The sequence below is a fragment of the Antrostomus carolinensis genome, unplaced genomic scaffold, assembly GCF_000700745.2.
Source record: "Antrostomus carolinensis isolate BGI_N321 unplaced genomic scaffold, ASM70074v2 scaffold18326, whole genome shotgun sequence".
Lineage (NCBI taxonomy): Eukaryota > Metazoa > Chordata > Aves > Caprimulgiformes > Caprimulgidae > Antrostomus > Antrostomus carolinensis.
In genome coordinates this window covers 1-15,037 of record NW_010322753.1, presented here as the reverse complement: position 1 = coordinate 15,037, position 15,037 = coordinate 1, and the positions used below count along the sequence as shown (strand labels likewise).

Below are 15,037 nucleotides of genomic sequence, written 5' to 3'. Positions count from 1 at the left end.
TTTTTACATTAAAATCTCAGAAAGAAGAGAGCAGATCGTAATAATGTATCTCACTGAGCTCATGACTCTGTTGTGGAAGTTGATATCACATCAGTTGACAGCACATTCCAGTCACAGATACCAATAAGGAGTTGGTTTTTTTTAAACCTCAGACTGTATCTTAAAATTTAAAAAAAAAAAAAAAAAAATCCATCCTTTATCTCATTTTTAAAAGGTTCTGTAAGTCTTTGAAACATTAATATTCTCCCTAACAAAGCCAGCAGCTGCTCTGCCACTCTGTGACATGGATGGTTTTGTTAAAAGGTTTTCATGTGGGTTTGGTTGGGTTTTTTTTTCAGTTCAGTGTGCTTTGCATATGAAACAGGACATTTTGCCACCCTCCACCCCCATTCCCTCCGAATCCAGAAGGGACCTTACTTCCTCCCTCTCAAACAAGCAGCTCATTCAGCAAAAGGGAAATCCCAAGATGCACTCGGGCAAGAAGCCCACAGAAGGAGCTTGGAAAAAAGACAACCCAAAAAACAACAAACCAAAAAACAAAAACACCCACCCTCCCAAAAGGAAAAAAAACCAACAAACTACCAGTGTGTCCAAAACAGCAGGAAGAGGAGCAACTGAGCTGGTAATTATGAACTTACTTCTGCAAACTGCTACTTTAGGACATGGATCTGCCATGCCAGTCATTTAAAAAGTTTTTCCAGGGTAGCAATTCTGTTCTGGCCATACCATAACGTAACCCACAGAACTGCAGTTCTCCCCTGCCAAAGCAGAAATTACAGAAACTCAGCTTGGAGAATCTCTGACATGATTACTGAGGTAGGTTCAGTGAGGTGAATTTTGGAGCAACTCAATTGTTACTTTGCAACTATAATCTAAAGCAATTTCTTTTTCTTTTTGAAATGAAAACAACAGTCAGTAACCTTTTCTTAGTTAAGCAATTTGTTTGAAACAGGATCCATGTGTCTCCATATTTCTCTTCCCTGAGACCTAATGCTCACTTTGTGACATCCAAACTGTCTACAGCAACTAATTCTGATGACACAGGGGATTATGATTTTGATTGAGAGAGTAAAAGAAGTTCAAAAGGGAGGGGAGTCTAATGAATAAAAGAGATTTTTTCAGGAAAAAAAACCCCACACACAAAAAATGCAGAAACTTCATTGTAAGGGTTTTCACATCTGTCAAGATGGGATCCAGCTGCTCTTTAAGGAGAACATGAATGAACATCCCTCTTAGAAACAAATATATGAAGTTCCATTAGTGTGAATCTACTGAAATAAAATCAAGTTATAAGAGAAAACCACACCAATATATTAGTCCAAGTAACGAGGGCGAATTTGATAAATTTTTAGAAACCTACATTATAAATCTGCACGTAAATTTGCAAGAGTAGAATTTAAATGTGGAAACAGACTTCTGAAAAGATAACTTCCACTGAAATCCCATTCATTACTCTGAGTTTTCACTAGAAAAATCTCATCAAAATTTGACCCTCACATTATAACCAGCGAGGAAAAACTGGCACCATTCAGAAGCTATGACAAGTGACTCCCATTCTTAAGATAAATTTCAATAAACCTGGACCAAGTGCATTGACATCACTGGAGTTAAAGCAGAGAGCGAAGCGTTGCCTCAGTGACCTCCCCTGAATTAAAGCAAGGCAGTAAGTCCAGTCACGGCTCCGCTGCAGAGTCTCTCTCAAAGAAGCTCCTATTTCTTCTACTTACTTGAATCGGTTCCTGGCATGGTTTGCATGGCAGCACAACTACACTGATACCAAGTGCATTATTCTCATCGGATACCAGGCAAAATAAACTGATGAAAGCCCCTCAAGGTCTAGACCACAGAGTCATTTCAAGTACTATCTCTCTTCTGGAATGGCCAAAGTTAAACCTGGTTTACACATCTATAAATACACACATATAACTCTACACAGCCAAGCGACTCAGCCATGTAGCACAAGCTGTGGTTGTTTACACAAGACACAGCAATGATACCAGGGGAAGATCCTCCTGATGTCAACTTCCCCCTCCATTTGTGCCAGCATAGTTTCTCCTACAGCTACACTTTGACCTGATGAAGCTTCACAAACTAAACCAAAACCGAGTGAAACAGAGAACACTGCAATTCTTTCTTAGCAATTACTGTCTCCTTGACTCACTTCGGTTTTTAAAGACTGGCCTATCCTTTGCTTTAGACTTAGAAGGTGCTGTCAGAAAAAAAACTGAGTCAGTTGTGCAGGACAGCATGGAAACTACAGGTGGGGCAATAATCCACAGGCTGCTACTACCAGTAATCTGGTCAAAATGTGACACTCCAGCTCCTTCCTACTCTTCCAGTGTAGTACCCATGTGTCGTGTAACTGGGAGGAAAAAAAAAGAAAAAGACATGTAACATTTTTCATCCTGAGCACTGAACTGCTAAATTCAAAATAAAGCAAAGCGTGACAATCTGTACAAATGCAAATGTCCCAAATGCCAAGACTAACATTTCTAAAACCTAATTCAACTCTTTCATTTCTTAGCTGCAGGCCTTTACTGCCACTCCTTTTTTTCCACCCAAACAAAAGACGAAAGGGATGACTCAAAGCAACTTGAATTTCAAGCTAAAGCCACAAAGCACTGAATGCCTGATCTTTAATATTAAACAGGTGTGCAGATGATATTCATTCAAGCCTCACCACAGCTAGGTTAATAGTTAAAAAAAAAAACTGCAAAAAGACCAAGTTTACTTAAAAGACACATGGATAAGTTAAACAATGCTATAAATAATGATGCAGGTCATATGGTAAATACAAGCAAATAGTAGTTAAAGTACTGCCATCTCCCTCTACCCCTTTTCCCCTCCAAATCACTGATTTTTCTTTTTTTCTTTGTATTCACAGAATTTTATACAATAAAATTTTAAAATAACTAAAAATATAAAATTATATAATAATAAAAATAGAATTTATTTTTTTCCTTCAGAATTTAGTAATATTACACACACTATCTTTGCCCTAGAATCAACAGGGCTAAATAAGGATCAATGAATCCATTACATAAAAGATCTTCACATAAATATGTTTCTAGAAATGAAGTTTTTAGAAAAGGAATGCCTAATTTGCTATGCTGTGAGGGCCAAAGCCTTTGAACAGTAGTTCTGCGTATCCACTGACGTGTAACAGAGCACTCGGCACCACTTCACCACTTGTATCGCTACCTACTGCTGAACGTGGTCTGAAGATTATTTGGCTTCACCAGTTTTGCAAAAAAACCATGTTGTTGTGGCAAACAAAGGTAAAAAGCCAAACAAAAGTAAATCTTTGGATATATTAGTGCAAGGACTCATTGTATGGCATGTTTCTTATTAGTGACTGAATGGGAACAAAGAAATATCAATAACGGACCTAAGGCTGCAGTCTGGACTCTTTTGAATCTGATTTACTTCTCACAGCAGCTCTGCACCACTCTAAATACATTTATTTCAAAGGAATATTTCTAAATCATAGCAGCATGGGTGAGATAATTCACACCCACTGAATAAACTGAAACTGCTAGCGGGGAGTTAAGAATGGCAAATTCTTTTTTTTATTTTTTTTTTTTCCTTCCCTGAATGACACTCCATTATCTTTCAACTCAGATCTAAGTTTTGCAGCTGTGGAATGATGGTATTTTAGAAAAGCATGCTTAAGATAATTTCATGAGAAATTCTTAATAACAAAAGTGTAGATCTGAAATTCATTACATCAACGAAGGTTACTGAAATCAGACCACACTGTAGCCTTAATATTGTCTATTTTCTACCTTTCTAGCCCATTACCCTGTATAAAAGCTGTAAAACTTGTTTTACTGCTATAAATAGGTAAACCTGAACAATCTTGAGGATTTTTTGTTTGGTTGTTTGTTTGTTTTTTAAAGATATGTGTCCAAAAATATAGGACCTAGATAAATTTAACACTTACAGAGGGTTTTTTAATTATTTAAAGTAACTCACCGCTTCTCACTGGTACTGCTACAATCTCTGTTTCAGTAAGCAGCAGGATCCCCGCGCGAACCTGGATTTTTTATGCTCAGCAGAATTGATTTTGTTAGTTAGGTCCTGAAAACAGCAACTACAAACACTGTGCACGTGGTCCAAGAAACGCAGCACTCCAGCATTACATAATAACAATGAAAATTCCTATCATGATCCCATTCCTGCCACCTGAACTGCACAGACAGCTCTATAGATCCGTACAGCTCCTCCACTGAAACTGTTAAGGGTTGTGTGCACAGGTGAGCTGCCAGATTTCAGGCTGCAGCATCCAGTCACACAGGCAGCCTCATGCAGAAGTTCACATTTAAGCAAGAAGTTACTTTGGCCTCTTCAAGATCCATAAACACACCTGACTGCAGTCGCTTTCTCCTCTGTTAAATGATACAAAACAGCTTAATTTTGCTGAAAAGCAGCAAGAAAGTTTTTACTAAATGGTCAAAGATCACTATGAGCAGCATTACAGAAATATTTTTGCCTCTCTTCACTGACAGAATTGGGAAGCCTCACCATCATTATCTCCTGTTTAACAATAATAAAGGCAACAACTTCTTATAAAAGGGGAACATATAAAGATTTAAAGAAAACAGGTGGTATTATTGCCAATTTTAACAGTACCAGTAGCACATAACACTAATGCAGATATGTTCAAAAAGCATCCCAAGTTCTGCAGACACCTGCCCAGAACAACTAGAGTGCCTGGCTGGTTCTACCTGGGCATGAAGAATCTGAGCCTGTAAGACAGGTAACGTAGGAAGGGGAGGGGGTAGGGGACTTCATAAAAATGCAGGATATGACAGTGAAAAGATGTGAAATGGTTTTACTTCCAACCCTAACAGATGTTGTCCAATTAAGGATGCAAATAAATCACCCTCTGCACTGTAAGTCAGAAAACACAAACATAAAAGCTTTCTAAATACATTTCAGTTTAAACTTGCATAATTCTCCCAGTGGAGAAATCATCTTCGACTTATGTAATCCTTAGAAAGAGACATTATTACATACTATTCTGTGCCGCTAAGAAACAAGGAATACACATCTCTAGAACAGAGGCACACCCACACCCAATTAACGACATGGGTGTGGAGGAGCAGGGGGGAAAAGCTGGAACAGGGTGTGAAGAGCAGAGTCTGCTGTTTCCACAGAGACTGAGCTGTAACCCAGCTCAAGGGGCTGCTCCCCTTTCACCAGCCAGAACTGTCCGTTAGACTTAACCCAGACTTCCTACCACTTGATATCCTGTCTGCTATTTCAATGCCCTTACTCAATGCTTCAGACAGACATTACACAAACTGGCTGGTGAAAAGGGTTGAGAAACCAAGAAGCACTCCAAGTCAATGACCTTATTCTACAAAATGATACCATTGACTGCACAGAGGATGAAGAACAAAGCACAGGGGTATGTGTCTTCTGAATATAGCGCTGAAATTTTCTGTAGGAGAAGACAAGCACTAAGCTGTATCTTATTCAGTTAACGTTGCTGCTGTCTTTTCACCCTTAAAGCCTAAGCAACTCTTGCGTCTCCAGTGCAACTGATTCTCATACCAAAACAGATTCAATTTAAAAAAATAACCAAACAGAAAAGTCACATTTTCTACAAAGCATGTGCAAAGGTAACTGAGCATAAATCAATACACAACAAAGCCAGAAACCAAGTTATTGATTAGCTCCTTTGCTGTTTATCTCCAGTATAGAGAATGATGCTGCAAATTTTACATATACACAGAATCTCCATCCTCATGTACGTTAAGTAAGACTGTTATAACAAGTAAAGACTACTTAACATGATGAGTAAGGGTGGCAGGACCTGTCTTATTCAACACAACATACAACTACACAGCTTATCAGGTTGCTTTAATATGCTTCCACTGCTTGGAGAAGCCCAACTTTATGTGATAGCAACCAAACCACAGAGAGAGCCAATGATAAGAACTCCACACATGGGAATTCCCACTGGCTTCCACGAGAGCTCTGTCCATGAAACACTGACAGGATCAGAGCTGGAATTTGTACCAATGTTTCCGTTACCTCATCCAACCAAAAGCCAAAGCAATTAGCTCAGTGCAGAGGGGCCAATCTCCATCAGGCAGCGGGCTTGCCCAATACCCACAAAAGAGACACACTCGAAGAACTGCACCTGATACTATTTTGAGGCCAAGTTTATGGTCCTTGAATTTGCATCAGAAAAAAAAGGCTGGCCCTTATCCCAGCTTTAGACCCATTTCCAGTAAAAAAATAAAAAGAAAATTGACAAATTCTAGACACAGGTACAAAAATATCCCACCCTGTTAGATATCTACTGCAACCTTAAAACCCAATCTTGCACATAGCAACCACAGACAAAATCCTCTCTGTCTGAAGCCAGCTCCCAGTTGCAGACACTATTGCCCCATTCAGTAAGATCCATCAGGATGAGAGCACCATCAAATGTCTGTGAAACCAAAACCTCCTTAATGAGCAAAATGAAAATACTGCAGTAGCAGAACTACAGGCTTTGCTCCCAGCTTTAGCACAGTCCTGTAAATGCCAGGTAAGGACACAGCCTCAGTGAAGCTACTTTGTCTCAACACCAGTATATTCCAGTTCAGAATCTGTCCCTCTGTGAGTGCAGGTCCTGCCAGTCAACACACAGGAAGAAGTCTGATACATATACAAGTCTTCTGTGGTTTGTGGGTGAACTGGTTCCAATTACTACACCAGCTGATTGCTTGAGTGAGAACTGTAGAACTAGCCCCAAAGCCTCAAACCTTCAAATTAACCTCGTATGTTCCAGAAGATAAAGGAACAGGTGATTTTAGGAACAATCCCAGTTTGAATCTCTACACTGACAGTGAAATGCTAAAGACATACAAGACTGCACAAGGTGGAAACGAGGCAGGTAAAGGACCAGAGCACATCTGCTCAGAGCAAACTTGCTCTTCTGTAATTGTTTTCCAAGAACACATTCTGACTGTGTGAGAGACAGAGAGTAGAACAGCATCAAAAGTGGTGCAGATCTATTGATGTACATTACCCAGACTCAGAAAATATATGCAAACAATATTATAAAATGTATCATTAACACACATACTGTAACTGAGAAATTTAAAACAAAACCATGCTATATTGCTACATTTTAAAGTAATGTTTCCTATAAGGGAAGATCAATTTGAATTCAGTGCTCAGCTGAATAGATCAGCCTAGTAATTGACAGTATTCCATCGATAGATTCTCTACAATTCAATCTAAGTTACTTTTGCCTAAGCTCTAATTTCTTTCCAAGAATGCCCTGTTGGATTTAGTGTAACTGTTCCACAACAGTTCCCTCTAAGTAAGAGTTACAGTGTCAAGTTCAAAGTTCACTTTAAAAAAAAAAACACAACAAAAAACCCCCCCAAAACCCCCACATGTGAGAATTAAAAATTTTCTGGGTCTGAATACATTGAGGCACGATTCTTTGTGCGATGGCAAAGCAGTCTGGCCAGCTAAGCCAGCAATGTGAGTTCCAATCATCAGCTATCACCAGTAATACACCGCCAGCCCACTCCTTACTGCACTCAGTACCACTCAAACCCCTTAACTTTGGCAAAATAACTTTGCTAACAGACAAAAATAACTTGAGTTTTCAATAAGAATGGACAATCTGCATCTCTTCAGGTATCGAAACCTTGCTTGGGCTCAACCACCTAGCTGTAGCCCCCACGTTGTCCCTCTCTCTTCTAGCAGCACTGAGAATCAAGGAAGGTGCAGATAAGGTACAAGTGGCTGCCAGAACTTTAACCGCTGCGTTGTCTAGACATGCTCAGAGCAGCCTCATACAGACGCCTCCAGATGCTTTTACAACACTGATCTAAACGCGCCTCTCAGCAAGTGAAAACACAGCCTCATTGGTCAGTCATCTCATCCCAATAACCACGTTCACATACTGGCAGAGAGACCAGGTGTTACGCTCCTAACACATCCAAAAAAATAACTCGTGTTTACATGCATCTTCAAAGCATGCTACTGTTTGGGCAGAACATACGCCCAAGCCCAAAACCACAGAAACGGAGAGGCAAGTGAGACAGCCCAGACAATGAAGGGAGAGGCAGAGGTTTAAATATTTTAGGCAGTGATTTTCAAAAGAAGAGATTGCATATAATTCCCTCCCTAATTCAGAGAGGACTGAATTCAGGAATTTAGTAACTACTCTGGGGCAACAGAGAGCCACAGTTGACTCAACATCATTAGGTCATTATTTGCAGCATATTCTTTGTCTAACACACATGCACGTACCTGCTTCTTTCTTCTCGATCTCTACAACATCTGTAAAACTGTTTGCACGCTTGGGAAGAAAATGCTGATGTCTGCTTAGACATCTCCTCAGGTACGCAGGATTTTGTTTAAGCCTGGTATCATTTTTGAAGCTCAAATTTTAAGCTGTAAAAGGATTCTCAACTAAACTACTGCCTCAAAACTTCAACATTTTTGTTCTGGGGATTTCAAAGTTTTTACTGGAGAATCTCTAAAATAATTCTTAAACATTAGGCAAGAGAACGAATTACTTCATTGCTCCATGGAAAAACAACTGAACCCTCAGCTCTTAGTCAAAATTTTCCAGGAGTATTTATCAAGTCAGTTTGTACCAAAAAGAATAAATTCATCCAGTGGTCAGAACACCGCTGCCTGTGAATGAAATCAGCATCTCTCTGCTTTATCTACCATAGGATATAAACTATTAACAAATAAAGAAGATTACTACTGCCAGGAGGCAGGACTTCAGGATACAAAAAGAGAGAGATCCACATTCTAGCTCTACTCCTCCAGCATTTCAGGTGGCCACAGAGCACAGAACAGCACGGTGCAGCACCTACCAGTCCAGAACCACCCTACACCTCAGTCAGGACTGCGCTATTTCACTTTCAGCAATTTTGTGCTTTGATTTGGCTGCACACTTGACCTGGCTAAACCTTACTCCAGCTGAGAAAGCTGCGTGTTGTGGCAGCACTGGGTTGGTAAGCATTGTGAAATAAAGTGGGAGGCCTTGTGCGCTCATTTGTGTGTCAGTACCCAGAATGCTGCTTCTAGCTCCCAGCTACTTCATCGAAGCGCTGCTGGGACCTGAACCGTGGGAACACGGCAGCGCGAGCGTGTGTGGGTGTGTTCACACGTGTGCAAGGAAAGCTCTCTTACTCTCTTCGTGTCTGATCACATGCAGTTTTGCTGAAAGTACAGATGTCTGGCACACAGGTAGGAAATGAGAAAGCACTGTCAAATGTTGCTCAGTTCAATATTAAAAAAAAAAGGGGGGGGGTCAAAAGAGACAGTTGAACCCACCCTTCTTTACTGGAAATAGCAACCACCAAAGCCTTCAGGCCTGCTTTTTGAACTGATTCCATCACAGTGGAGGCTTAGTGATGTTAAGAAAGCAGAGAGCTGTCTGTCACACAGAAGTGGAAGGAGAATGAGACACACCAAGGCCATATCTACACTAACAAGTGAACACTCAACATGCACCAGGTGCTGAACTCAAGAAAAAGGCTTTGGCACTGATGATAGATTTCTAGGACCCTGTTTTGCAACCCTGTCAGGTTATTCACATTGTAAATTTCTAGAAATACTCTACAATGTAATGGTTGTGCTCCATGCCAGTAACTGTGGATGAAGTGAGAGACAAGAAGGAAATGGGACACTCACTTGAGTAAAAGCCGTGTTGGTGCATGGAGAGTCTGAAAGACCAGAGAGAAAAAAAAATCTGCATGAGCATGCAAGAATGTGGAAAACCCAGTGCAAGATACAAACAAAGGAAAATGGAGAAGTTATCATATGGCTCAAGAAAAGAGCGAGCTTTGGGAAGCAGCAGGAAGGTGAAGAAGCTTATGGAAGGTCAATCACTCATCCAAGGAAGAACAGGGAGGATATAAAAATCAAAATTCTAGAAGAGCGTAAGGCAAGTGGCTAGGCCTCTATGGTTCCTACTTTAGTGGGGGCTCCAACTGTCACAACCCCCTCCAGTTTTTGGTTAGGACCCTTGGCTGACTTCATACAGATCTAGATGAAATCATCTTCTGAAAGTGGCAGAACCAGGCAACATGCATCTTGCTCAACCAACCACGCTGACTGAGAGACAATATAGCTGCACTTATGTATCCACCTCTCAATATAGACGGGTAGATACTTGATGCATATAGAAATACATGTTAGGAATGAAGTATTTAAAAGCACACGAAGGGAAAAAAGGGAAAGACAAAAAAAAATAAAAAGGCAGTTTTGCCAGTATGATGAATCTGCAAAGGGACTTGTGCCAACCCAGTTCCTCCATTTAAGTCAGACCCTTAAAAGGCAGAGCTGTGCTGACAGCAATGTACATACCTCATCACAGAAACCTCATGAAGACACACAGAAAGGTCAAAAAAAAACTCCGTGTGTCTTAAATAGCCATGGCCATATGCATCCCATGCTACCAAAATGCTAAGAGAGCCTCAGGGAAAACACAACACACAAAGCAGAGCGTTACACACACATACATAAATAAATTGGGAAACTGATAAAAAGTCCACTCTCAAAAGCAGAAGACAGAATATCTGCCATAGCAGATTACAGCACACAACACACAAACACCTCTGTGTTAGAACAAAGCAATGCAGAGATCTACACCAGGAAGGAAGACCACCACAACCACACGTGTGCTTCAGCCTTTCATCCACAGACAGACAGAGCCCAACAGGCACACAAAACCCACACAGACTCACGGGAATTAACACAAACACACAGACAAGACATGGGACCATCCTTTCATTTCCTTACTAGGCATCTAAACTTTACTCCAATGTTACTTGCCCCTGGCCACAGTCTACCAGTCTCAGAGCCTGATTAAATCTCCGTAATTATCCCCACACACTGCTACAACACAAATGACCTTAGCATATGATATCCGTTGGCTAAGCCCAATGGAAAAAGACTTCAGAAAAAGGAAGGATAAGCGTACAAAACTCTGCCAGCACTGTCAGAGGCTCCTCAAGATTGTACCACATTAATAGGATAGCCCTGAAGACAGCTCAAAAGTCTTGGAACTTCAGCCCAGTTCGCACAGGATGTGTGATAGTGTTCCTTTTTCTCTACCCCATTGTCTGAGCAGACACTTACCACCCTGTTCTTCCCCATCAAACTCCTTGCCACCTCCCAAATGAACCTGTGCAGGAGACTTAAACATTTTATGATGATGGAATTTGGGCAAAATTTTCTGAGAAATAGATGGCCGTGATTTCCTTACGTAATTTTTGGCGTCCACTGTTAGGTATCTTGAATTCACTCTGCAAGAAGTGCTGTGCTGCATGCAGATTTGAGGGTGGAGGAAGAGTACTTGCCATGTTCTGAACTAGGACCTATTAAAGGATCACCAAAAAAGTCAGGCAAAGCCAAAATTTAGTTGTCTTGTTCTCCACCTGCAACCTCATACACTTAAACAGAATGCCACAAAAGCCTTGGAAGGAAAAGAAAGGAAAGCACACCTCCACTAACATTCATTTTAATTGAACTCTGGACATGACCAAGCTAGGGACACAGTACCTTTCTGGAGTAAGAATGTGGAGATTTCTTAATTTTGCTTCCCAAACAAAGCATGCCCTAGAAAATTCATTTCCCAACATGAAAAATGCCTCCACTTTCAGAGCCATATTCCCACAGACATTCATATACATGTATCCCACCATTCCATCTTAGCACATGACTGACAGAGAATAGACAAGCCATTAAAAACACATCCACCTCCAACCACGGAGATAATGTGGCTCATTACAGCCGAGCTTTGTCACAGCGGTTCTGACACTCAGGCGGGAGGAAAAGGAGGGGTGAGGACAAGGATTGAAACCGGGGCTGAGCACAAGACCAGGAGAGAAACTGGAACTTGAACGAGTGAGACTCTGCTCCTTAATCAAAAAACACGGAGGCCAATCAAATGGGTTAACTGGGCCTCTCAGGCTGGCTGTAGGAATTACTGCATTGTTTGCGCAGAATATTTTAAAAACTCTGGGTTTTGTTTGGGTATTTTTCTTGTCTTTTTAAAAAGAAAAGCTCTGTTTAAGTCTGAGTGTGTTTCTGCCCCTTTAAACAGGTATCTGGTAAGTTAATTAAGATTTTTACTGAACATTCTCAGTGGGCTTTAAACATCGCTCCTCTTCTCAAGGCTTGTGTCCTTGCCCTTCTCCAGACACATAAAACCAAAAAAACCTTAGGAAATATCTGACAGATGAGGCAGAATCCAACCAACAAACCTTCTAGAGTAAAACTCAGTAGGCAAGAGTTTGCTCCAACCTTATATTAAAGGCGGGGGAAGAAGTGGGAAACAAATTGCTTATCCCACGGCTAACTGCCCCGCTGCCAGCTAGCCAGACACGCTGGTGTCTGTAGGCAAGTCCCCGAGGCCTTGTGGCACTGCTGCCCACTGAGCAGGACTGGTGCCAGATGCCAGGGCAGCCTCCCACCCACACACCAGGGATTCTCGGATCTAAAGGCAGCTCAGACTGAAAGAAAAACAAAAGACACTTAAAAAAAAATAGTGCTTTAGCTGTCTGGCTGGGCACAGCACGGCATGGCATACCTTAAGAAGCTGCTGCAGCTGGCCCTAGACAGATTCATTTCCTGAATGTATATATAATCCAATACACAAAAGCCTGTCTGCTGGCGAGATTCACTCCACAGAGACACTCTAAAAGCAGGGACTTCTCCATTCACATTCCACACACTTCATCTGAACACAAGTAACCTGCATTATTGTCAGGATTTTTTCTTAGCAGCCACATTTTATTCCAATACAAGCCTTTAGACATGTCAGCCCCCACCCCATCCCCGGCAGCTGAGCAGAAAATTGTATAGATCTGCATCTAGAGTGGTCAGTAACTTTTTTTTTTTCCCTGGCGTCTTCCTTGTCTTGACTCGTAACTGAAGCTCTTAAGACACGAAATCACATACTTCCTGCTAAAGTCTGGGGTAGTGTGATGGGTTTCAAAGATCAGGTCCCGTGTACAGTAAGATATGCAAACACACATATGTAATTTAAACGAACTCCAACTACCCTGTTCAGAACACAACCGGAGGAAAAGAGGTGCCATCTCAAACACTGCTCTTCTGCTTTAACACACACGTGGGGAGAATGAAGAACACGATTAGATTGCTAATGACTCAAAGGAAAAGCAGCTGGTCACATATTGGATGTTACCGAAATGATAGAAAATTCCTTTTCTCTTTCTCCCCCCACCCCCTTCAAAATTAAAAGCATCACTTACCCTGGGGGCTTTCCTCTTGTATTTGTTGTTATAGTCAAATTTTTCTTTCATTTCATCTAACAGCTGGCCCAGTCTAGCTTTCTCCTCTTTCCCAGTGTAATCCTGGCTGAGGAGGATATAGGATCTCCAGTTTGCAGAGTCAAAGCCCCAGTGGCAAGTCCTGTTTTCCAGAGATTTGTGAGAGTGGACCACAAATTTGTGAGGTGGGTACATAAGCCTGCAGTCCAAGCACTGGATGCAGGCTGCGCTGGGGTTACTGTAAAGCTCTGGCACCAAGAGTCCCTTACACTTCCCAAAGCACTCATGATACACCTTGAAGCTCTTCTCCGTAAGCTCCAGTTCAATTGTGCTAGAGAATTCCTTCTTGCAGTGGGGAGGATAGGTGCCACCATAAAGCAAGGCGTTACAAAGCCTCTCAGCATCAGTTTTAGTGATAAGCCCGCAGGAAGGAGCGGAGAAGGGCAGGATGCCCATGACTTTGAGGATTTCCAGCTGGTCGGCAGTGCATCTGGAGCAGTAAATATGTAGCTCATCACACACCGAATTAATCTGCTGCAGGGAGAAGTCCCTGAGCACCGAGTTCAGGATCTGGGGCAAGCAAAGCCGCTTTTCTCCACCCACCACGAAGCAGGAGATGGTTTCCCCTTCCAGGATGGTCTCGCACCTCTCTGTAGATCTGTCCGAGGGCATGAAGAAGGGACCAGGCATTACCGGAGGAGGCTGAATGGGGGGCAGATGCAGTACAGGTTCTGCTGGGTCTTTGCCATTGTCTTTCTTGTACATCTCCTGCGCCCATCGTGCCGAGAAAGCAGCAGGGCCACCCAAGGAGCTCATAGAGCTCAGATGAAACTGTTCCAAGGTCTTCTGCAGTCCTGGATGAGGCTGGAAGCTGCTTCTACTTACAGTCTCCATTTTTTAGTTTCTATTCCCAAAACAAACAATAAAAATCCCCAGTTATCTTCCAAACTGGTACAAATCCACTTAAGGGATTATTATTTTTTTTTAAGAAAAAAATTATGAACAAAATAAAACAACCCACCCTTGTTTCCTTCTGCTTCCCACTCAGGTTTAACAATCCACTAACGAATAGGAAATAAATCCTTTTGTATGCGTGTCTCTTTCTTCTTTCTTTTCTCTTGGTTCGTTACAATTTCAAAACCTCCAAGTCTCCAAGCTGCCCCGATGGAGCAGAGAGTCACGGCAAAAAGAGGTCTTCATCCGAGCACTCACCCCCTCAGCCAACCCCCCAGGCAAACCAATCCCGCCTCCCACACCTCCACCACACACACTCACTCACACACACACGCCACCCACAGAAATACAAAAAGTCTGTGCCACGCTCCGAGCACCGGGGGCTCAAATATGTTCTGGCGGCTGCTGCTTCTCTGCAGTAATCACCCTTCTGTCCATATCCACCGAAAAGAAGGCGCGGGGGAGGAAAGTAAAAAGCAGGAGGAAGAAAGCTTGGTCTGTGGAAAGGAACAACGCAGAAGAAAAGGAAAAGGCCCAAATCTCTGGCACTTCTAAAACGGCGCGGGGGCTTCAGACGGGCAATAAGCAGGCTCCCTTCCCGCTCGTGGTCCCTCAGCTTGATCTGGGAGGACTCCTCGTCTCTGGGTTCGCCTTTCTTCCCTTATTTCTCTCGGTCTTCTCGGCGTGCCGTGGGGAGCCGCGGTAACAGAGCGCACATCCTCCCAGCTCCTCTTTCCAGCAGAGACTGAGAGTGCCTGAGAGCTGAGCTAATGCAGGCTGGCTCAGCCTCCCTCCTCCTCCTCCTCCCC

The 15,037-nt window shown here is 42.3% G+C and overlaps 1 protein-coding gene across 1 annotated transcript in view; it reads right to left on the bottom strand.

Moving 5' to 3' along the window:
- Positions 1–14,383, bottom strand: part of SKI (SKI proto-oncogene) — a 107,182-nt gene extending 92,799 nt beyond the window's left edge. Inside the window, exon 1 of the mRNA XM_010170364.1 lies at positions 13,257–14,383. Coding sequence (XP_010168666.1) covers positions 13,257–14,168 — 912 coding nt within the window. The 5' untranslated portion in view covers positions 14,169–14,383. The remainder of the gene's footprint in view (positions 1–13,256) is intronic.
- Between the last annotated feature and the right edge of the window lie 654 nt (positions 14,384–15,037).